Here is a 26,020-nt window from a genome sequence, read left to right as displayed (position 1 = left end):
TTCTATACTTTTCTATATTAACTCTGATAAGTAGAGAAGGACATCAGCTTTCAGATGACACCCATAACAACTCATGCTCAGATAAAGGTCAGCCACAGGATGGCAAGGCTTGCTCTTCTATTTCAAACATTATTAATGTATTCTCATTGAACTAATTTACTTTTCCAACCACCATGAATGACTTACTCATTTAGTGTTTGCTAGTGGCAGGACTGGATTTAGTGTTTCTTCTAAAGTGCGAGCACGCAGGGCCATGAAAATTCTTGAATGTGCCACACATTGTAACAAACAGGCTGCTCACAATAGTGAGCTTAAGCAGCCGTAATGCTGAACATTACACATAATGAAAACAGCGCATTTGGCTGGACAGAACAAGGCAAAATACAGCTGTGATTAGAGGTGCAGCAACAAAGTGAGAAAGGAAATCTCCAAGTGGAGGAGCAGTCAGATTAGGAGACTGATGTTGGATGGGTGACTAGCTGACGGATGGAATTCAGAGAGTTGGGCTAATTTTTTTTTCTGGATGGCATGAAGTAACTAGTGGGGTGCCATAGGGTTCTGCCTTTGTACCCCAGCTATTTACAATCTATATTAATGTCATGAATACAGGGATAAAAGGCTCTGTAGCCACATTTGTGGATGACACAAAAATAGGCGATATTGTAAATTGCAATGAGGAAATAAGAACGTTGCAAATGGATATAGGTAGGTTAGGAGAGTGGGCCAAATGTGGCAGATTGAGTTTAACATAAAAAAGTGTGAGCTCATGCATTTTAGTCGGGAAAATGGGAAGGCCAGCTATTATCTAAATGGCGATAGACTTTAGGGTGCTCCATGCAGAGGGATCTGGGATTCATCATGCATGTCACAGAAAACCAGCATGCAGGTATAGCAGATAATAAAGAAAGTGAATGGAGTGATGGCTTTTATAGCTAAAGGATTAGAATATAAAGGTAAGGAAGTATTGTTGAACTATACAAGGCATTGATGATACTACATCTGGAACACTGTGTGCAGTTTTGCTCCCCTTATTTGAGGAAAGATGTAGTGGCATTGGAGACAGTTCAGAGGAGGTTCACTAAATTGATCCCAGAGACGAGGGGTTTGTCGTATGAAGGGAGATTGAACAGTTTAGGCTTATACTTTCGAGAATTTAGGAGAATCAAAGGAGATCAAATTGAGGTATTCAAGATGACAAAAGGTCAGGATAAAATAGATGTGGAGGAGATGCTTTGTCTTGTGGGGCATTCTAGGATGAGAGGTCATAACCTTAGGATAAGGGGTAGCAAATTTAAAAGAGAGTTGAGGAGAAGATACTTCTCCCAAAGGGTGAATGTGTGGAATTTGCTCCCTTAGAGTACAGTGGATGATGGGACACTGAGTAAACTTGAAGCGTTAGACAGATTTTTAATTAGTAATGGGTTGAAGGGATATAGAGAGAAGGCTGGAAAATGGGGCTGAGAAGCATTTCAGCCACGATCAAATGGCAGAGCAGACTCGATGGGCCAAATGGCCTAATCCTGCTCCTATGTCATCATATCTTATGAACAGTGATTAGTGGAGCAGTGAGCATGGCTTTAAGGGACTCTGTGGTTGAGCGAGGTGACCATATTGAAGAGCTACAGTAGGACTGTTAAGGAGCAGGTAAAGAGAGACGGAAGGTGGATGGCATGCCTGGGAGAGGTAAAACAGGATATGCAAAACAAGACAGAATGGGACACGTGAGAAGAGAATTAGATTAATGCATCTAACAGCCGTACAATGTGATCTGTTAAAGCAGAAGCAAATTGGAACCATTGGAGTTTAGTGGCACTTTAGGGGAGAGAGTAAAAGAGGAAGGAGAATAATGTATCCTCTGACTTGCCTGTGTGCTTCTGCATACTGAGATAAAGAGACTGCTGACAGGTTTGAGAAAGCTCAGTGAACATTGAAATTTAAAATCCACCTGGAAAAATCAGTGCCTGGATCAAAAAATATTAAGAGAGAGATGTTGGGTACATGCATATCATTTTAAGAGTATATGTCATTACATTGCAATGGTGCGTGTGGGAATGGTGGGGACTGTTCATTTTGCTTGAAGAATTTTGACAGTCTAAGTTTGCAGGAGCTGGTTGTGCTTTTGTTAAAATTCTTATTGAACTTTGAAGCCACACATGATCTCTGTCCTTTGCTTTTCTTGGACAGGATATTGTCCCAATAAGAACTCTGACATAAGTCTTTGTTTATCATAGCATTGAAAATTTATTTTTAATCTATTTTGCTACTCTAACCATTTAATTACAAATGGAATTCTCAACCAAAGATAATGGCACATCTTCTCTAATTCACTGCACTACAGAGTCAACAAGGCATATACATAAACAATAGTGAAACATATATAACATTTTAACAAAGAAAAACCTCATTTGAGAAATATGTTTGTCACATAAACATTTAAATAGGTAAGCAAACATCAATTGTCTAGTTTAGAGTGGTGTTGAAAAAGGGTTTTTGCCCGAAACGTCGATTTTCCTGCTCCTTGGATGCTGCCTGACCCGCTTTGCTTTTCCAGCACCACTCTAATCTAGACTCTTATTTCCAGCATTTGCGGTCCTCACTTTTGCCGAGGCATCAATTGTCTGTCTACCATAAAATATAAATAATATAACTGCATTGATTGATAGGTTTCTCATCAGCTTACCGAGCTATCAAGCGATCCATTTCCATCAGTGTCATAAAGGCGGAACATAACTAAAAAGAAAAAGAAAAGTTTATTAAAAATAAAAATGCTGATGGAGTTTTAAGTTTCCATCATAAGTATACTCACTATATAACTATTACCACTATTGTTGCTGAACATTCTCTCATACCATTATAACTGGAATTATCTGATTTGCAATTATCGCTATTGTAGTAGAATGTTGTATAGATTATGGTTTGTATTTCACAGTTATAAATAACATTTAAATGTGCAATATTTAAAGAACTGTTAAATTGCACGTTACTTCATGTATTTTCATCTGCTTGGATAATTGATAGCTGCCTTTAAATAGAAGGGTAAGATGAAATAGAATTTCCTTTTTGTTAATATCAATCAAATTACCTCTCCAATAAATTACTTGCATTGTTTCAGAAACGTACATTATACATTGCTGAAGAAGCAGTTCATAGAGAATTTTGATAATTATGTTTAACAAATAAGTAATTCTGAACATTTCAGAGTGTAGTGCAAGGTTATTACAAAAAAGGTTGTCAGGATTGTAATAAAATTAATGCTGTTAAATACAAGTGCATTTGACTTGTTAGTACCTTCAGAAATTCATCATATCAAGTTAGAATCCCTGATTTGCCCACAGTATCTAATAACACAATACAAAGAAGCCAACTATTTTCCTAAACTAGCTATTAACCATTGTTGTATGATTCCTAATCAAGTCCCAAAAACATACCTGACAGGTGGGTGGACAAATCTAGCAAGTGCAGCTTTTTGTACTGCTAATAATGGCATAGTTTTTATTGAAAACTGACACACAGTTTACTTTATTGCCAAGCAACATAATCATCAATCGATTGTGGTTGTCAGACTGACCCATTAGTTTCAGTACACATAATGTGTGACAATAATGACAAATAATTTTAAGAACACTTGAGCTAAGATTTGTCAATATGGCAACAATGGTGCAGAAAGCTGAAATAAAAGCATAACACAAACATTCAGAGGGTGCATGGCAAGGTCAGAAACTGGGACTGGGATATCATAGCAATTACTGAAGTGTGGCTCAGGGATGGACAGGACCAGCAGCTTAATGTTCCATGATACAAATGCTACAGGAAGGACAAAAAGGGAGGCAAGAGAGGAGGGAGACTGGTGTTTTTGATAAGGGATAGCATTACAGCTGTACTGAGGGAGGATGTTCCCAGAAATACATCCAGGGAAGTTATTTGGGTGGAACTGAGAAATAAGAAAGGGATGATCACCTTATTGAGATTGTATTATAGACCCCCTAATAGTCAGTGTGAAATTGAGAAACAAGTTTGTAAGAAGATCTCAGTTATCCGTAAGAATAATAGGGTGGTTTAGGGTTTAGATGGAGAGGAATTTGTTAACTGTGTACAAGAACATTTTCTGATTTAGTATATGGATGTACCTCCCAGAGAAAGTGCAAAACCTGACCTACCCTTGGGAAATAAGACAGGGCAGGTGACTGAAGTGTCAATGGGGAAGCACTTTGGAGCCAGCGACCATAATTCTATTAGTTTTAAAATAGCGATGAGAAAGGATAGACCAGATCTAAAAGTTGAAGTTCTAAATTGGAGGAAGGCTAATTTTGATGATATCAGGCAAGTACTTTCAAAAGCTAATTGGGGGCAGATGTTTGCAGGAAGAGAGATGGCTGGAAAATGGGAAGCCTTTAGAAGTGAGATAACATGAGTCCACAGACAGTATATTCCTGTTAGGGTGAAATGTAAGACTGGTCGATGTAGAAAATGCTGGATGACTAAAGAAGTTGAGGGTTTGGTTAAGAAAAAGAAGGAAGCATATGTCAGGTATAGACAGGATAGATCGAGTGAATGCTTAGAAGAGTATAAAGGCAGTAGGAGACTACTTTACAGAGAAATAAGGAGGGTAAAAAGGGGACATGAGATAGCTTTGGCAAATAGGGTGAAGGAGAATCCAAAGGGTTTTTACAAATACATTAAGGACAAAAGGGTAACTAGTGAGAGAATAGGACTCCTCAAAGATCAGCAAGGCGGCCTTTGTGTGGAGCCGCGGGAGATGCTAAAGGAGTATTTTGCATCAGTGTTTCCTGTAGAAAAGGACATGGAAGATGTAGAATGTAGGGAAATAGATAGTGACATCTTGAAAAATATTCATATAACAGAGAAGCAAGTGCTGGATGTCTTGAAATGCATAAAAGTGGATAAATCCCCAGGACCTGATCAGGTATACCAGAGAACTCTGAGAAGCTAGAGAAGTGATTGCTGGGCCTCTTGCTGAGATATTTGTATCATCGATAGTCACAGGTGAGATGCCAGAAGACTGGAGATTGGCTAACGTGGTGCCACTGTTTAAGAAGGGTGGTAAGGACAAGGCAGGGAACTAAAGACCAGCGAGCCTGACCTCGGTGGTGGGCAAGTTGTTGGAGGGAATCGTGAGGAACAGGATGTACATTTTTTGGAAAGGCAAGGACTGATTAGGCATAGTCAGCACAGCTTTGTGAATGGCAAATCATGTCTCACAAACTTGATTGAGTTTTTTGAAGAAGTAACAAAGAGGATTGATGAGGGCAGAGCATCAGACATGATCTATATGGAGGAGAAAGTGAGGTCTGCAGACGCTAGAGATCAAAGCCGAAACTTTATTGCTGGAACAGCACAGCAGGTCAGGCAGCATCAGGATGCTGCCTGACCTGCTGTGCATGATCTATATGGACTTCAGTTAGGCATTCGACAAGGCTCCCCATTGGGAGACTGGTTAGCAAGGTTAGATTTCATGGAATACAGGGAGAACTAGCCATTTGGATACAGCACAGGCGCAAAAGGTAGAAGACAGAGGGTAGTAGTGGCGGAATATTTTTCAGACTGTTGGCCCGTGTTGAGTGGAGTGCCACAAGGGTCGGTGCTGGGTCCTCTACTTTTCATCATTTATATAAATGATTTGGATGTGAACATAGGAGGTATAGTTAGTAAGTTTGCAGATGACACCAAAATTGGAGGTGTAGTGGACAGCAAAGAAGATTACCTCACAGTACAATGGGATCTTGATCAGATGGGCCAATGGGCTGAGAAGTGGCAAATGGAGTTTAATTTAGATAAATGTGAGGTGCTGCATTTTGGGAAAGCCAATCAGAGCAGGATTTATACATTTAATGGTAAGGTCTGAGGGAAGATTGCTGAACAAAGAGACCTTGGAGTACAGGTTCATAGCTCCTTGAAAGTAGAGTCACAGGTAAATAGGATAGTGAAGAAGGCATTAGGTACGCATTGCTTTATTGTCAGAGTATTGAGTACAGGAACTGGGAGGTCATGTTGCGGCTGTACAGGACATTGGTTAGGCCACTGTTGGAATATTGCATGCAATTTTGATCTCCTTCCTATTGGAAAGATCTTGTGAAATTTGAAAGGGTTCAGAAAAGATTTACAAGGATTTTGCCAGGGTTGGAGGATTTGAGCTATAGGGAGAGGTTGAATAGGCTGGGGCTGTTTTCCCTGGAGCATCGGAGGCTGAGTGCTGACCTTGTAGAGATTTATCAAATCATGAGGGGTATGGATTGGATAAATAGACAAAGTCTTTTCCCTGGGGTAGGGGAGTCCAGAACTAGAGGGCATATGTTGAGGGGGGAAAGATATAAAAGAGACTTGAGGGGCAACTTTTCCACGCAGTGGGTGGTGCGTGTGTGGAATGGGCTGCCAGAGGAAGTGGTGGAGGCTGGTACAACTGCAACATTTAAAAGGCATCTGGATGGGTATATGAATAGGAAGGGTTTGGAGGGATATGGGTCGGATGCTGGCAGGTAGGACTAGATTGGGGTGGGATATCTGGTCAGCATGGACGAATTGGACCGAACGGTCTGTTTCCATGCTGTACGTCTCTATGACTCTGTGCAATGTCACTAATGCTGCTCTCCCCACTGAGCATTAATAGCACAGTGTGAGTGTTCTGAAATGAAAAGAGAGAAACATGTGAAAAGCCAATCAGAAGCCTGAAGTCTCGCCATGCGGATGTTAAAGAGACGTACAGATCAGTATGTGGGGTAGATTAACAAGCATTAAGCAGTACAACTCATGGAATAGTATTTCAATAATTGTGAGATTATAGCCATACATTAAATACTACAAAATGCATGGTATTCAATCTTAATATGTAAAAGGCAGCACTGTAAAGAAGCCCAGTCCTGAAAATTGTTCTCGACCTTGCTTTCTTCTTGTCCAATGGCCCTTGAACCCCAACTCATGGATGTGGGTATAGAGCCACTCAAGAGTTTTCAGGTATAAATATACATTAAAATAACATCGGAACATACTATCAGAGGACAAGGAGATGGCCATTCAGCCTATCGAGCCTGCTACAGCTTGCAATTTGATACTGGCTGATCTTCTACTTTAAACCTACTTTCCCACATCATCAAAATCTCCCTTAATGTCACTGGTCTCTAGATATTTCTCGATTTCTGTCTTGTACATGTTTCATGATTGAACTTCAACAGTTGTTTGAGTTTCAGAATTCCATAGATTTACTGCACTTAGAGAAACAATTCCAGCTTATCTCAGTCTTAAATGGTTTCCTCCTTACCCTGAGATTACATCCACTGGCTTTAGATTCATCAACCAGTGAAATATCTACATCAACCAGGTTACAATCTGCAAGGCTTTTATATGTTTCAAATAGGTCCCCCCTCATTCTTTGAAACCATTGGGAATACAGACCCAGTCTCCTCATAAAACAATTGTGATGTCCCAGGGATTAATTCTCATCAACCTCCATTGTGCTCCCCCAATTGCGAAAATATCCCTTCTTGAGCAAGCGGACCAAAAGCTATGCATAATACAATATGGTAGGACCCTGGTGTGATGTGGCAAAGGGAGTGGGGGGTGTTCTGGAGACTTAGAGTGTTGCACTGTCAGAGGTGCTGCTCTTCCAGGGCCTCATCTGTCTGCTCAGGTGAATGCGAAAAGATCTGATGGCATTATTTCAAAGTTAAATATTTGTGATGGTGGGGGGATTGGGTTGAAGAGTTATACCCTGTGTACACCCCATTGGTATCTCTCAATCAACAACACAACAAATTGGCTCTCTACTCATTAGTTGTTATCGGGAAATTACTCAGCACAAAGTTACAGCCAGTGATCAGGGAGGGTGGATGCCTGCCTGAGGAAAATGCATCGTATTTGCAGGTCAGCCTAGCACTGATGGGATGGAAGCCCTCAGTGCTGATAAAATATATCTCAATTACTCAGGAGTGTTTAACAATTGTCTGTATTAATCTTGGATGCCTGGGGGAAGGCAGTTTTAGCTGCAAACCCAATTCAGACTGGCATTACCGCAGCTGAAGCTGACAGCCTTGGCTGATCAGCCATCCATCTCTGAAAGGTAGCCTGCAATATCCTGCGAATGTCTTCGACAGAGGCCTGGAAAGACCAGATGACAAAGTGCTGGAGGATGGTCATTACTTTGACAGCCACTGGTGAAGTGGTGCCACCAGATTCACTTGGCAGCAGCTCCAGTTTCATTAGGCTGATACCACCTAACATGAGGGAGAATGTGAGGACTGCAGATGCTGCAGATCAGAGTCGAGAGTGTAGTGCTGGAAAAGCAGCTCAGGCAGTATCCAAGGAGCGGGAAAATCGATGTTTCGGGCAAAAGCCCTTCATCAGAAATCAGCTTCTTGCTCCTTGGATGCTGCCTGACCTGCTGTGCTTTTCCAGCACCACTCTAATCTGGACTCTGATCTCGAGTATCTGCAGTCCTCACTTTCGCCAAAGTAGACCTCTGTTATGACTATGGCTTCCAGCAGGTTGCAGTTCTCTATTGATTTCTGCAGTCCTGGAGAAGTGCAGGACTGGGCAGCCAGTTGACTGGGCAGCTGCTGGGCCATTTATGTCTTCATCAGAAATTCTGAAGTGAGAGTATAAAAGCCTCCCCCCCCTCCCCCCCACTGTTAACCTGATAGCCCAGAGTTCCATAGTGCAGATCAGGCCTCCAAACATGCAAAGTATTGATGCCACTCCCAATGTTTTCAAAACAACCTCTCAGCAAAAATATTGAGAACAAAGCTTTCATCATAAGCATGTAAGAAAACCGCTTCGAAGGTTGACTGGCATTGCTTCTTCATCACAGCTCCAGTTCCCTCAGTAACTCCTTCTTGGCTTTGCATTCTGAAATCAATACTCAATTCCAAGAAGCTGGGAACCCATGAGACCAAAGATAAACTTCAAAACCCACATGAATAGAGGTGCACCTGACCTTATTAATACACTGAAATTGACAGCTGACCTTTCCTAAGGGGCTTTTCTCACCAGCATCCTGATATGCTGTAGGTAAATGTGGGTGAGAGTCACAAGTCTCAGCTGACTTCCCAATGTGCTTGAATTTTACCATGATTCACCTCCACTTGTGTTCACCAAATTATTATTTCCCACATTAAAAATAAATACAACCATTGACAATTTCAGATTGTGGTTGACTGTGAGGAAGCTGTAGCTGTAAATATCCAGCAGGGGGTGCTCTCTCCCCACTTTTTCTCTGAAAAAAGAAGCCAGTTTCTTTTTTATACCAGTATATTGAAATGGTGCCCATGAAAGAAATGAAACTGCAGTAAAATTATATCTACACATAATTCAAGCCCATCTTTGGGAACTGTCTCCAGCTGCAAAAATATGAATTCTGGATTTTGGAACTCAGGCATCGGATGGAGTCAGTTTGGTGCCCATACAGAGCTGGGGACGAGATAAACAGCACATTTAACAAAGTGAACCCACAGCACATTAAATGCATGCAAGTAGAGAGGGAATGGAGATCACTAGACAGTTTAAAGGAAAGCTTAGCAGTTAGTGCAGAGCCTTCTGAGTTTATCTCACTCACGAGCTGATTTTTTTTCCATTTTGGATACGAGTGAGAATAATGGTTTATTACAGCAATGTAGTAAAAGCCAAGCAGGGAGCAAAAAGGGAGTGGAAGGATAATAGTGGTAGATAATTCAATAGCGAGAGGAACAGACAGGCTTTTCTGTTGTTGTAGATGCGATTTCAGGATGATTTTGCCTTCCTGGTGCCAGGGTAAAGGATGTCACAAGGAGACCATAGGACATTCTTTTGGGAAGGTAAAGAGTCAGCGATCTTGTTCTATGCTGGCACAATGACATAGGCTGAACAATGCATGAGATCCTAACGTGGACTTCAGGGAGTGGGCAAAAGACTGGAACAAAGGACCTCAGAGGCGGTAATCTCAGGATTATTTCCAGTCCCACTTGCTCATCAGTACAGGAATAGGAATAAATGACAGAATGAAAAAGTGGCTGGAAAATTGGTGATGATGTAGCAGGAAAGGCTTCACATTTCTGGGGCAATTGTGTCCTGTTCTGTGGCATTGAGGCATGTATAATGGCATCTTAGTAAAATCAGGACTAATACCCTAAATTGGGGAATTGGTCGGGCTATTGGGGATGGTTTGCACGTGTTTGACAGAGGGATGGGAACCTTACATGGATTTCTGATAGAACAAAAAAAGTTGAATCTGGGCAAAAAGAACCAAGTAAATATGGAAAGCAGCAGAAACAAGTTCTAGAATCAATTACGGTCAACTTACAGAACAGTTCCATCAGCAGAGACAGAAGCTTGAACACACACACTAACAGGTTCAAGAACAGCTTCTTCCCTGCTATCATTAGACTGCTGAATGGGGCCCTCTAAATTCAAACAATGTTGATCTTGTTGTGTGCACCTCCTGTGCAACCGTGCCCTTGTATGCCTTGCTGTAAACACCCTATGATCGGTCTGTCCTTGTTTGCTATGATCTGCCTGTCCTGCTTGCAAAACAAAGCTTTTCACTGTACTTGGGTACATGCAATGACAATAAATCAAATCAGGTCTTAAAAAGATAGTATTAAAATCAATTGATCTGAATGTAAACAACAAGATTGGTGAATTGAAGGCACTAGTAGAAATAAAAGGATACTGTTTAATTGCAATCTAGAGCCATGGCTACAAGGTAACCAAGACTGGAAACTGCACATTAAAGGATATTTGAAATTTAGAAAGGGCAGTTACAAAGGAAAAGGAGGTGGAGCAGTGATGATAATGAGAGATGGGATCAGTGCATTGGGGAGAGGCGATCTCCAATTGGAAGAACAAGACAGAGCATCTGTTTGGGTGAGCTATGAAATGGCAAGAGATAGAAAACATTGTGAGGAATGGCTTTATAGGCCACCAAACAACATTGCCAATGTAGGGCATGGCTATGAATCAGGAAGTTAGATATGCACTTAAGGGATGTTGTAATCATGGGTAACTTTAATCTATATATAGACTGGGTAAGTCTAATGAGCACAATGCTCTCTTATGGAGAATTTCTGAAATGTGTTCTCAATTTTCTTTAGGGCAATGAACTGCTATTTTAGGCCAAAAAGGACTAACTTAAAAATATTTTTAAAATAATTGTTACAAAAGAGTGATCATATGAAAGAATCTTCCAGAAATATGAAAAAGATGTAGTTCAATCTGAAACTAGAGTCTTAAATGAGTTAGAGTCAGACCTTGCGCATAGGAAGAAGGGGCTGTGGTTATTGGAGGTTAGTCATCTCAGCTCCAGGACATCTCTGCAGGAGTTATGTCCTCGACCCAACTGTATTCAGCTCCTTCAATGATACTCTCAATTCTGAACTTATGATGGAGGGAATGTTTGCAAATGGTTGCACAATGTTCCACACCATTCACAACTCCTTATATACTGAAGCAGTCCATGTTCAAGTGCAACAAAATCTGGACAACATCCAAGCTTTGATTGACATGTGGCAAGTAACATACACACTTCACAAATGTCAGGCTATGACCATCACCAACAAGAGAAAAAGAGAACATCTAACCACTGTTCTTGATAGACAATGGCATTACCATCACTGAATCCCTTATAATCAATATCCTGGGGGTTACCATTGAGCAGATACTTACTGGGCTCATCATATAAATACAATGACAAAAGAATAAGTCAGAGGCAAGGAATATTGCAGTGAGTAACTCATATCCTAACTTTCCAAAGCCTGCCTCCCAACCACAAGTCAGGAGTCTGATGGAATAATCCCCGACTTGCCTGCAGCTTCAACAACACTCAAGCAGCTTGACACCATCCAGGACAAAGCAGCCCGCTTGGTTGACAACACATCAACAAGCATCCACTCCCTCCACCACTGACACTCAGTAGCAGCAAGGTGCACAGCAGAAATTTACCAAGGCTCCGGAGCCAACACCCTCCAAACCAATACCATATACAAGGACAACGACAGCAGATACATAAGAACTCCACCACCTACACGTTCCCCTCCAAGCCACCCACCCTCCTAACATGGAAATGTAATCATATTTCCTTCAATGTAGCAAGGTCAAAATCCTAGAATTCCCTCCCCAGCAGGATTGTGGTTCCACATGGACTGCAGCAATTCGAGAAGGCAGGTTACCACCACCTTTTCAAGGGCAACTTAGGCCAGGCAATAAATGCTGGTCAGCCAATAACACTCACATTCCACTAGTGACTAAAATAAAACTAAAATCAGGGCAATTATGAAGGCATGAGGAGGAGTATAGAGTCTTAGAGTTATACAGCATGGAAACAGGCCCTTTGGTCTAACTCATCCATGCTGACCAGTTATCCTAAACTGATCTAACTTGATTTGCTAGCATTTAGCCCATATTCCTCAAAAGCCTTCCTATCGATGTATCTATCCAGATGCCTTTTAAATGCTGTAATTGCACCAGCCTCCTGTTCCTCTGGCAGTTCATTCTGGTCTCCCTGTTATAGGAAAGATATTGCTAAATTTGAAAGTGAAGTGGGAGCTGGCATGGGGCAGGATGACACAAGGCACACTGACACACAAGATGGCTGCCGGACTACAACATGGAGAGAGCCAGCAGAGCAAACACAGATACTGCCTGAGACCACCAGAATGCACCACCCTCTGCATGAAAACTCTACCCTTCAGGTCCCTCTTAAATCTTTCCTCTCATCTTAACCTTATGCCTTTTAGTTTTGGACTCCCCTACCCTGGGAAAAAGACCTTGGCTATTCATCCTATCCATGCCACTCATGATTTCATAAACTTCTGTAAGGTTACCCTCAACCTCCACTCCAGGGATAAAAGCCCCAGTCTATTCTTCCTCTTCCTATAACTCAAATCCTCCAATTGCAGCAATATCCTTGTGAAATCTTTTTTGAAACCTTTTGTTGTGGGGAAAATCACCAGTCTCTGAGTCAGAGTCAGGGTTCAATGACAGAGTTTATTGTACAAGGAAATACTGGAACTCCGAGGAGAGAAAGATACCAACAGCACAGTGGTCAGCTGCAAGTCTCCTCTCAACCTGGAGCACATGTCAAGATACTTTTATATATTTTGCGATATAATAGGTCAGTGATGAGGTTATTGTCTCTGTAACATAGTTTGTTTGTTGTAAACATTGCAGAATTGTTGATAGTTTCCATGCAGTCATTGTCAGTTCCAGTGCAGTCTTTGTTAATTTCAGCGTGGTCATTGTCAATTTCAAAGCAGACATTGTCAGTTTCAGTGTTGGCACGGAAGTCCATTGCTGTAGTAATGGGTGCTAATCACTCTTCCTGAGAAGGATGATTACTGCAGCCCTGGCTATTTGCACTTCGTATTGAGTCTGTATCAAACTGTTCGCATTTCTATCAAAGGTGTTGGCTGGACCCAGACACTTCGGCAGGCAGTATACGCTCCTCATGTGTATTCTCTCCCCCACCCGCCTTAAAGTAATCAACGAGGTTTTGAGTGCATTGTGCTGGCATTATGGTGGTCTCAGGCAGTATCTGTGTTTGCTCTGCTGGCTCTCTCCATGTTGTAGCCCGGCAGCCATCTTGTGTGTCGGTGTGCCTAGTGTCACCCTGCTCCACGCCAACTCCCACTTCACTTTCAAATTTAGCAATATCTTTCCTATAACAGGGAGACCAGGATTAAATGCAGCACTCCAAACGTGGCCTCATGAACATCCTGTGCAGCCACAACATGACACCTGTTTACCCAATGTACTGACCAATGAAGGCAAGTTTGCCAAATGCCTTCTTCACCACCCTGTCTACCTGTGACTCTACCTTCAAGGAAACATGCACCTGCACCCCAGAGTGTTTTTGTTTGGCAACACTCTCCAGGGCCTTACCGTTAACTGTATAAATCTTGCCCTGTTTGTCTTACCAAAATGCAACATCTCACATTTATCTAAATTAAACTCCATCTGCCACTCCTCAGCCCATTGGCCCATCTGATCAAAGTCCAGTTGTACTCTGAGATAATCTTCTTCACTGTCCATTTCACCACCAATTTTGATGTCATCTGCAAACTTACTAACCATACCTCCAATTTTGACATTCAAATCATTTATGCAAATGACTAAAAGGTGTGGAACCAACATTTATCTTTATGGTACACCACTGGTCACAGACCTCCAGTCCGAAAAACAACCCTCCACCACCATCCTCTGTTTCTTACCTTCGAGTTAATTTTATTTCCAATTGACTTTACTGTTGGTAAGAGCATTGAGAAAGGAGTTGGGAGGTCATGTTGCAGCTGGACAGGTCACTGTTGGAATATTGCATGCAATTCTGGTCTCCTTCCTATTGGAAAGATGTTGCGAAACTTGAAAGGGTTCAAAAAAGATTTACAAGAATGGTGCCAGGGTTGGAGGATTTGACCTATAGGGAGAGGCTGAACAGGCTGAGGCTGATTTCCCTGGATTGTTGGAGGCTGAGGGGTGACCTTATAGACGTTTATAAAATCATAAGGGACATGGATAGGATAAACAGAGAAGGTCTTTCCCCTGAAGTGGGCGAGTCCAGAACTAGAGGGCATAGGTTCAGGGTGAGAGGGAAAAGGTATAAAGGAGACCAAAGGGGCAACTTTTCATGCAGAGGGTGGTGCGTTTATGGAATGAGCTGCCAGAGGAAGTGGTGGAGGCTGGTACAATTACAGCATTTAAAAGACAACTGGATGGATATATGAATAGAAGGGGTTGAGAGGGATGTGGGCAAAGTGCTGGCAAATGGGACGAGCTTAGACTAAGATATCCGGTCAGCATGGACAAGTTGGACTGAAGTGTCTGTTTACGTGCTGTTCATCTCTATGACTCTATGAGTAGTTCCCTGTGGATTCCATGTGATTTAACCTCGCTAACCAGTCTACCATGCAGAATCTTGCCAACTGCCTTGCTGAAGCCCAAATAGACATCTCCTACTCTGCCTTCATCAAACTTCTTTGTTGCTTCAAAAAACTCAGTCAAATTTGTAAGACATGATTTCCCATGCACAAAGCCATGTTGATTATCCCTAATCAGCCCTTGCCTTTCCAAGTGCATGCAAATCCTCTCCCTCAGAATCCCCTCCAACAACTTACTTACCACAACACCAAGGTCACAGATCCATTGCTCCTTGGCTTTTCCTTCCTGCCTTTCTTAAATAGATGGTGCCACATTAGCCAACCACCAATCTCCCAGCACCTCACCTGTGGCTATCAATGATACAAATATCTCAGTATTTAAAGATTTCACGGCAATGGCTATTATTTAAAAATTGCGTCATTCTCAAAACATTGAGCTCTCTTTGGAGGTCAAAATATCTATCAGGAAACAAGAGAGTGCCACATCTACCAAGGGAAGTTAAAGTTAGTAGGACAAAGGAGGTCACTTACAAAATTGCCAAACAATTTGAAATCTGAAAGTTGGAATTCAACATAGTATTTTGCCTTATGAGCTGAATGTGGACTATGTAGTCTGAATTTGTACATTATACCGAATTTCCAAGAAGTATGAAACCATTTACTTAGCCAATTTCAAACATCCACGGAACCTTACTGACTCTTTGAGCCTCCTGATCTAAGACTTTGCTGGGTATTTGCAATGTAAGGAGAAGACACTTTGCATTGGTAGTCGTTTTCAATCACTATGTTTTATTCACATAAAGGGAGTTCTTCTTGTGTACATCGAGGGCCGAAGGGCCTATCCTGCGCTGTAATGTTCTATGTTCTACAATACATCCAGGCATGGACAACCAGAGCAACCATCATCTCTTCTAATACTTAATTAGGCTCAGTTTTACAATGGGGCCTAGTAGTGATGATTATTCCAGGCCACATATTTTCTGGAGTGCTGTTCACATTCTCTACTAAAGTTAATTAATTTCAAGTGTACTCTCAGCAGTCAAATTGATAAGGACTGCAAAACAACAATATCATCTATTGAAATATCACCTTGGCTTCTCTTAATTGGTCCTAACTTTAGCACCAGTAGATCCATAAATGCTTATGATCTACAGCATTACCATTTATAAATCTAACCTCATTTCCTCTGATAGTTAATTCAAGGTCTCAGGAAATTCCACATCTATAACATCCAACAGCTTTATTGTGGATGAATTTTAAAATGTGCATAATGTACATACATTCTAGCTTGTCCTCAGGTCGTCCTCCTTCTAGTAATGACAGGTAGCAAACGATATCCTTCAACTGAACCACATCGGACTCATCGTTGCTGGCAAGGGATGATGTTACAGAAGGGGATGGGATTCCTTTGATCATCTGTAGCTCACTTTTTGTTTCAGAGTTCTCCAATCCTAAATAAAATAAAAGATAACTTTCAAGTAACTTTGGCAGTTCCAGGTTTTCCCCGAACTAATTCACTGGGTAGAATGTGTGGCTTATTTTTTCTCTTCAAGATATCAGCAATAAAAACAATGTATATTTAAAATGTTTAATTATTAGAAAATTAAAGCATCTAAATCAAAATATATCAAGCCAACATATTTGCTTTAAATTGCTGAAAGTAGGAATGCTGAACAATGACAGAGAGCATCTTTCGCATCTCTTTGTAATGCAATTAAATAGCCCATTGTTCACTACTTGCCTTCATTTTTCAAATAATCATAATTTAATAAAAGAAATTGACCAATCACCCCCTCAAGCTTACTCTATCATTCAATCACCTAAGTACCCATTTTCACAGACTTCATAGCCCTTGATTCTTTTAATGGCCAAAGATCTCTTAATTTATAACACGAGTATTTTCATCGGCAACTGTTCTTTGGAGTAGAAAACTCTTAACAATTAATAACACTTTGAGTGAAGAAATTTCTCCTCTCAATCCTAAGTGAATCCTCAGACTCTTTAGCCTGGGGAAACAACAATAACTGGAATTTTGTATGTTTAAATGAGATCACACCTTATTCTATTAAACTTTGGGGAACATAGACTTACTTTACTCAATTGTTCCTCAGAGAACAATCCCTCCACCTCAGAAAGCAAGTCTGATGAATCTTTGCTATCATGCTTCTTTTGATTGTGATCCTAAATCAAACTTGAAAACTGTTGTAATCCCTCAATGAGAAATGAGAGCAAGGTGGAAGGGGACCGAGAGCAGGACTCTGTTAGAGCAGGAGCACAGCTTTATACCTTGATCAGAGCACCATGGCAACCACTGCTGCCTCAGAACTCAGGACCATAAATTTATATGGGGTTCTGACTCTACTTTGGCAGGTCCTCCTCTAAGGCAAGCATGTACAATTTAAAGTCATAACCAAATCTGAGCAATTCAACTTCATGAGCTATTCAGCAACAATTTATATGATTCTTTACACATCTTCATTGACTGTATAGTTTGAACTCTTGAATCCCTGAATTTTAAACCTTATTTCTAAAATAACGCCAGCCCAAATGTCCACAAAATTGTAACCTTTTATGCAAAAAATGCATAATTCATACACAAAGTATAAACTTATCTTCAACAAAATACAGCGAGTAAATGATTTTACATTGTATGGAGTTCTACAAGATTCATCCACAATTTGCTTTCCACTTCCATTTTGTTATTGAACCTTTCACCCCACTATTTTAACACATGGTGTCAACACACAATGTTTACTGTGATAACGTTTTAAAATAGGCAATAGTTTCTTGATTTTATAAAGAGGAACATAAACTGCAAAGGCTAAAGAGTAATAAATAGTACATTTGCACAGCAACACTCTCCTTGAGTACATTTTGCAATTTTGCATTATACTAAAAAACCTTAAAAGCAATGCAAAGCAAAGTGTATGAATGACTGGGATGACAGTCATGCTGGAAAACTATTGTTTTGAAGACAGAATTCAAATATTCAGGTTACTTCAAGGGAAGTAAAAAGGCCTATAGGAGGTTCTTCAAAGTTGCCTTTTTTTATTAGGACAAGTAACCATCTCTTCAGATTCAGGAATCAGTAATGAGAGATATCAATTTAAAATTAATCATCAGGAAAGAGATTTGGAGAAAGATCTTTCCACACAGTTATTGTATTGATGTTAATACATAGAATAGTGCATTAAGGCAAATATGAATAAACATGTAGAAAATACAAATAAAATGAACAAAGAGAGGACATAATTTTCCCCTTCACTGCTTGAGTGATAAACTGTCAGACCTGATTTTCTGCCCAATTTTAGTTTCTATCATAACCAATGGAAATGAAAACCAAATGAATTCTAGAACGGCGAGCAATTCACCGAAAGCTTGACACGTGCTGAAAGTGAGAATGAGCCCTAAAGCTACATGGAGAAATTAACAGGCAATTAGTTTTAATTCACTCTACAAAATACAATAGACACAATAAACCGAAGAACTTCATATTTTGGAATTCTATAGTTTTACAGAATGTCCTGAGGATATGAAAAATGTATGTTTATAATTTGTTCCATTTGTTTATTCTTCTCATCCCAATTACGCCCAATTCTACAACATTATTCCTGGCACATCAGCTCATAGACTTCTAATTTATCTCACTTTGTAGAATTCATTTCCAAACCAAGGATCGTAATTCAATAGTAATTCCATGGACAACCATACAGTGTCTGCATGAAAGAATAATTTGGGAGGGGCTGTTAGTTGAACTGAATAGAAGACGAGCATGTGGTTTTACAGTAATACCATCAGTGCAGATTTACTTCCTATTTAGGACTGATGTAAACTTAACTTGCCTTCTTGCCCTGTCCTAAGAGTGAAAGATAATAGCAACCTCCCCACTGTCAAAAACTGCCAATGAAAAGGCTCAAGATAAAAGTGTCAGTCAACAACAAATCAAAGATTAAGGTAGAGCACACAGGAAGTAATGAATAAAACCTGTTCTGTTAATTATTGTCATTCCCAGGATGGGTCACCGGACCTGAAACTTTAACTTTGATTTCTCTTCACAGATGTTGCCAGACCTGCCGAGCTTTTCCAGAACCTTCTGTTTTTGTTTCTCATGTACAGCATCCCCAGTTCTTTGAGTTTTTGTTTCTGTTCTGTTAATTATTGCCTTCAATTAAAAAAAGTTAAAATATACTTTTTTTTTCAGAAAATTTTGGATGTGGTATATTGCATGTAATCTGCTGAAGGCCTACACATTTTGCAGCAACATTAGTTCATACCACCATACAAATGGAGAGCACCTAATTTTACTCCAAGACCACCATGCCTCACTTACCCATTACTCATGCATACAGATCTACTTTGCCTTGCAATTCACCATGCGTCCTTCTCTAGTCATGCAAATCTCCAAGTCTCTGTGCTCCCCCAGCTATCGTCTTCTGCATTCCTTATTTTTAGCACTCCATGACTGGTGATTATACCTTTGTTGCCCAGTGTTTCACCTTTGTTAAACTGAGCTCTCTATCACTTTCTCTTCCTCTAGAACACTCCTTAAAATGAATATCTTTCACCGAACTTTCAGTTTTCTGTCACCTTATCAAACTTTGCCTGATAGCACTCCTAAGAGACATGCTGGGAAGGTTTACCACAGTAAAGGTTCCATTTGTACTGTTACTAATCCTATTTTGAGGTCATTTTCCCCACCTCAATGGCTGTAAAAGCAGGTGAAACTGGCTCCAATGTGTGCCAGAGGATGAGGGAATATGCAATACAAATAACTCAATTTTTGCAAATACTTAATCTAATGCAGGTCAGTTAGTTTAAATTCTGTCAGGCTGTCATTGGAAGGTCACACATTATTAGACATCAACAGAATTTTCACAAGCCCTCCATATTGACTTCTGGGAAGGCCCTGAAGAGAACTGGCATGCTACTGTCTGGAAGAGAGCAGAGAACTCAGACAGATATATTTCTGGGATATAGATCTTTAATAAACTGAATTGATAGAGATATTTTCCTGCATGAGATTCATGTCCATCCCAAAGATAATTATCAAGCAAAATTTCCAGATACTTGTACCAGAAGAGAATATTAGAATGGGGTCGAGGGAAGCTCTATGGGTATAGTGATGCTTAAAAAGCTCATAAAAGTATTTACACTTTGTGATGTCTACACTACCTATTTATAGTAGTGTTTTTGTCTGATATATTTCTAATCTTTTGAAACTTATTTTTAAATATAGTTTTGGGTAGTGATGTGACTACATTTTACTCTCTCTCTCTCTCTCTCTAAAATTTGGCTTTGAAATTGCACACTAAATATCAACCTTGGCCCCTCTGCATCAGATGCTGATGGCCATTCTCACTCTCCAGAGCCTTCAGCATATATTTAGGCTGAACTGCATTGCAGAATTGCAGCACCTGAAAGACTTCAATAATGAGTGATGTCCTGGCCAGCATTTTCTTCAAACAATATAAACACTTGCTACTTAAGGTCTCACATGCAGAAATAATTCAGTTTGGGTGAACTGGGTATTGCTGTATCCCTACACTACAATAACGACTACACTTCAAAAATCAATTCTTTAGCTGTGGTGCACTTTGGTAGTTCCTTAAGTGTTTATACACTTCACTGTGAAACATGTTGTATGTCACCACAATCAGCAGATCAAAGCATTCTGCCAACTTTCACACAACCCATCTACCAATGGCATAGGACAACTAAACTCGCAGCAGATTAACAGCACAGCAAATTTCCATCTGTTGGAAAGACACCTGAGCAAGCTTAAGAGATGGGGGAGACACTGCCAATGTTCAGTATTGTCCAGCACCAACAATGTTTGTATGTCCTTTCCCACTGAACACCTGAGGATATGTTGTCAACATGATACCCACGTGGAAAATTGTTGGCCACACCAGGTTTTGTGGAAAGTAAAACAAAGTTAACATCGAGTCCGATGCCACTCTTCTTCAAGCTGAAGGGGTTGTTAAATGTTGGATTTTATACTGTTGTCATAAGCGGAGCAAGAATGAGGGGATTGTTGGTGTGGAGGTCTACGGCAAAAGACAAAAGGGGTTGTTGATTGTGGTGCAAGAGAAATGGAGATGTGAAATGATCCTCAAGCATGAGCAATAAAATCCCATTTTCCGCTTTATAGCCTCTCTCAGACTCCATATTGAATTGCAAAAACTCAGAGGCTGCTGGTGTGTTAGCTACCTATCAGGACAGAGATGTTAACCTGACGGCAAGGCAATTTATTGTTACCTTGGAGTTGAGATGCTGACAAGTATATAATGGGGATAATTCTTTGATTTGCATGGCATCTAATTTCATAAATGGGCATCGAGTAACAAGTAGCAACAGTACCAGGGTGGAAAATTACAATGTCCTTGTATTCTATTGGCTGTGGGCCCTGTGATTGCCAACTTTTATAGGAGCACCCAATTTCATAATCACCCTTTAATTAGATTGATATGGTTAGAATAATTCCATACTGAGAGATAATCTTTCAGGTATTACCTTTCAACTTTTGCTAATGTCCAGTCTTTTTTATGTGAAGAAATTGCATGTTTATTGTTCATGTTTGTCTGAAAGGTCAGTACTTTGACAAAATAATATTGAAGGAATGGCAATAACCATCCAAGTTATGTTGTTGAAAAACTTGGGGAGGAACTTGGAAATGATCTTCCTCTGGGCCTTGTGTCTTATTCATCGAATTGATATGAAATGTGCTACTAATGAAACCTAATGGCTGTCTGCACAGATAGTACACAACACAACCATGGAAAACCCATGATGGAGGAGTTTGATTTTTAAGGCAACATATGAGATATCAGTCAACCAGAGAGTTTTGTCCTGGGTGGAATTAAGCTTGTTGCATGCTGTTACAGTTCTAACAATTAAGGAAGTAGAAAGTAAGTCCTGACTTGTGCCTTGATGTTAACAGAGAAGCTTAGGGCATCAGGGGATGAATCATTCCTTGTGGAAAATCCAACCTCTAAGCTGTCTTGGCCATCATGACATTAATTTGTTTGATGGGTGCATGTTTCTGGTCAAAGCTAACCATCTGGAAGTTGATAGCGGGGAATTTTAAGTAATATGTATAAGCTCCCTCTAACGGGCAGTGGCATTGCGTAACTGTTACTCACCACTAATTAATCCAAGCTTTGATTTTATTCAGGTCTTACTACAAATAGGTGGCAACATTTTTGTTGCCAAAGCAAAAGGAGAGAGAACGGAAGTTTGTGGCAGCCATTGCTGCTTTGGGAGCTGGCAACCATAATATTTCACCTGGAAACCTCACTTGGAGCCCTGGTCCCCCCACTTTGGGATGCTCTGATTTAAAATACACAGCATGATTAAAAGCATTTTTTTTTCCTGAAGGCAGCATTTCATTTTAATTTCCATACATCCTTCACTTGCAGCTTCAATGAAATGGACATTGCATCATTTGGATATTTCCTCTCAGTATCAACTTCCACCAATGGTTGCAATACAATGTAAATAAAACCCAAGTATGAGAGATAGAAATTCTGAGTTTGTCCCATAGATGAGAATGATCTGTCAACAGTACAAACCTTTGAGCATTAGTAGTAATAACTCAGATTTCATGCCCCGATACCTTGATTTAATAAGGTACCAAGTAACTTAGTCAAACAACTCAGGATGGTCATAACTTCAATGCCTGACTCATGATCTGTTAGCTGGTTGTCTGGTGCACAGAGAGGTTACAGTTCGTTTCAAACAGCTTGGAATTAAAAATACGCACGCAAAGGTAAGGTATGATTCAGAGATTTTGTTGAGTAGTTAACCAAAATGACTATCTAAAATCACATGACAGTTACCTACTGAGATAATATATGACAGTCAACCAAATAACACAACCCAGAGTGCATGCCAGAACCTCTGGGAGTGTGGGTAGAAAAGAGGAAATTAGTGAAAACATCTGGTTGAAAAGAATTGCTTTACCTCATACACATTTTTAATACATAGAGTGCCGGACTATATTTTTAGGTGGGAATCAGTTTAGCTCAGTTGGCTGAATTGTTGGTTTACAGAACAGTATGATGCCAACAGCATGAGTTCCATTCCCATCACTGATCTTAGGTTATCATAAAGTGCTCTCCTCATTCCTTGCCTGAAGTCTGATGGCCTTCAGGTTAAATCACCATCAGTTGCTTCTCTCTAATGAAGAGAGCAGCCCCTATGGTCTGGTAAGATTATGATGACATAACAATAATGTATTTTTAGGCAGAATTAGCAAAAAACATATCAGACTTTGTTTATTACAGCATGCTAAGAAAATTAATATGCATTTGCTTGACTTTAAATCCTAGAGTTACATTTTGTGTTGTGGAAACAGCGCTCATCATTATTATCTATATGTAGTACTGTCTTCAGTTTAGTCATTTATCTGCAACAAATGTTTTGTGGAAGAAGTTTGTTGAGACCCTTTTAAGCTTACAAGAAAATGTTAAATATTTTAAACATTCAGAATAGTGAATTGCACTGATTTCCATGTCCAAAGTGGGCAATTTTTGCAGATTTATATCAATCACAGGAATAGCCTGCTGAGAAACCTGACTGGAGAATTATGCATCAAGTAGGATGTTGAGTTAAGTGAATACATATTGTGACCAGTTAGGTGGAGAAGATGACAGATAGAGACAGGACCAAACTCCAAGCAGGAAAGAACTGTTGACCTGGATTCTAATAAAGTAATTGACCTGCACCGAGTCTGTGTATTTGAGGAATCAGCAAGACATCAAGAGTAATTGGATAACACTGTGCTGTTAGAAATTACGAGAAGTCCTCAGAGTAGCTAAGTGTGGTAGTCAGAACTCCTCAAAGGTCCTAGGTGCTGTGAGGAGCAATATGCTACTAATAATTCTGTTCAGCTGAATGTGAGGGGGAAGGAAGCCCACAAGTTATTTTTGTTTTATACAACAGAGACAGATTAAAGCTCAGGAAACAAATGCTGGTGTATCCAGGCTTATTGAAGCCCATTGTTTGTGAAATGCTGGTGAGGTGTCTGTGACTAAGGGCTCGAGTACAGCATCCAGAAATCTAGGAAGCTTAATTCCAGCAAAAGACGTTGAACAACCAGAACATGAGAAATCATTGAGGCAGCCCATGGAGCAACACTTGAAGGAGATTCAAGGTCAGGACATCAAAAGTTAAGAATCATAATCTTTTTTAAAGTATTAATGTGAATTGGTGACCCAAAGTGTCATTAACTTTGGGACCGAGATGGTTGAAAAATCTATGAGATCTGACATAATCTTATTTGGTGTCTTATGTGGGGTTATCTCTGACTCAGATTTGCCCTACATTAAGTTTGAGTGAAGGGCAAATCATGTTTGACCGATTTTCTACTGTTTGTTAAAGATGTAACAAACAAAGTGCATAACGGTGATCCTGTATTTGTAATATATCTGGACTTCTGGAAGGTATTTGATATGGTGCTACATAAGAGGTAAATTCACAAGGTTGGATTATATGGGATTAGGGGTAATTTATTAGTTTGGATAGATGACTGGCTCATGGACAGAAGACAGACAGTCAGGATTTTTTTTTCTCTGGATAGCAAGATGTAACTAGTGGGGTGCCACAGTGTTAGGTCCTTGGACCCCAGCTATTTACAATCGACAGTGATGACTTGGATACATGGAAAGAAGGCTCTATAGGCAAATTTGTGGATGACATAAATAGGCAGGACAGTAGATTGCAATGAGGAAATAAAAGCCTTACAAATGGATATAGTTAGGTTAGAAGAGTGGGCCAAAATGTGGCAGATGGAGTTTAAAGTGGGTAACTGTGAGGTTTTGCATTTTGGTTGAAAAAAATGAAATGCAACCTATTATCTAAATGGTGAGAGACTTCAGGGTGCTCTGGCGAAAAGGATTCTGGGTGTCTTGTTTTTGAGGCACAGAAAACTAGTATGCAGGTACAGCAGATAATAAAGAAAGTGAAGTGAATGGAATGTTAGCTTTTATAGCTAAAGGGATAGAATATAAAGGTAAGTATTGCTGCAACCATTCAAGACCATGGACACAGGAGCAGAAATTAGGCCATTTAGCCCATCGAATCTGCTCCACAATTTAATCATGGCTGATACGTTTCTCAACCCCATTCTCCCACTTACTTCCCGTAACCCCTGGATCCCCTTGTTACTGAAGAATCTATCTATCTCAGTCTTAAATGTACAGAATGATGTGGCCTCTCTGGCTGAAGAGATTTCTTATTATCACCATTCTAAAAGGTCTTCCCTTTACCCCAAGGCTGTGCCCTCAGTTCCTAGCCTCTCCTACCAGTGGAAACATCTTCCCAACATCCACTCTGTCCAGGCCTTTCAGTATTCTGTCAGTTTCAATTAGGGCCCCCTCAAACTTTTAAACTCCAAGTATGTATTTGTATTTGCTTTCCTAACTACTGACCCAACCTGCAAGTTTGCCTCAAGAGAATCCTGGTCCAGAACTCCCAAGTCTCTTTACACTTCAGACTTCTGAATTTTCTCCCCATTTAAAGAATAGCCCATGTCTCTATTCTTTCGACCAAAGTGCATGTCCTCGTACTTTCTCATGTTGTACTCCATCTGCCACTTCTTTGCCCACTTTCCTAGCCTGTCCAAATCCTCCCCAATACTACCTATCCTTCTTCCAATCTTTCCATAATCTGTAAACTTTAATGCCCTCAATTCCTTCATCTAGCTCATTTGTGTGTAGAGTGAAAAGTTGTGGTCCCAACACAGAGCCTTGGGAACACCATGTGTCAACAGTTGTCAACCTGAGAAAGACCCTTTTATCCCCAATCTCTGCTTTCTGCCAGACAGCAAATCTTCAATCTATGTTAGCACCTTGCCTCTAACAGCTTGGGCCCTTATCTTACTCAGTAGCCTCCTGTGCAGTGCCTTGTCAAAGTCTAGCTTGGTAACATTCATTGACTCTCTTTGGTCATTGAATTCTTTGAGGAAATAATCAGATTTGTCAGGCATGACCTCCCCTTGATGAAACCATGCTGCCTTTGCCCTATTTTACCTTGCATTTCCAGGTATTCAGAAATCTCATCCTTCACAATGATTTTGGTGAGACTGCACCTGGAGTACTGTGCACAATTTTGGCCTCCTTATTTGAGTTGAAACTTTATTGCTGGAACAGCACAGCAGGTCAGGCAGC

General features: G+C 40.3%; 1 protein-coding gene across 8 annotated transcripts in view; it reads right to left on the bottom strand.

Moving 5' to 3' along the window:
- The window catches only part of dgkb (diacylglycerol kinase, beta), a 788,800-nt gene that overhangs the window by 560,946 nt on the left and 201,834 nt on the right, over positions 1-26,020 (bottom strand). For all 8 annotated transcript variants that reach the window (XR_006311661.1, XM_043689831.1, XM_043689832.1 and 5 more), the window contains 2 exons: positions 16,133-16,303; positions 2,681-2,730 (listed from right to left, as the gene is read on the bottom strand). Coding sequence is in view for 7 of the 8 variants with exons in the window: in XM_043689831.1 (XP_043545766.1) it covers positions 2,681-2,730; positions 16,133-16,303 (221 nt within the window). In the remaining variant the exon portion in view is untranslated. The remainder of the gene's footprint in view (positions 1-2,680; positions 2,731-16,132; positions 16,304-26,020) is intronic.

Source organism: Chiloscyllium plagiosum, chromosome 5 (assembly GCF_004010195.1).
Source record: "Chiloscyllium plagiosum isolate BGI_BamShark_2017 chromosome 5, ASM401019v2, whole genome shotgun sequence".
Lineage (NCBI taxonomy): Eukaryota > Metazoa > Chordata > Chondrichthyes > Orectolobiformes > Hemiscylliidae > Chiloscyllium > Chiloscyllium plagiosum.
This window is presented reverse-complemented; position numbering and strand designations above follow the sequence as displayed.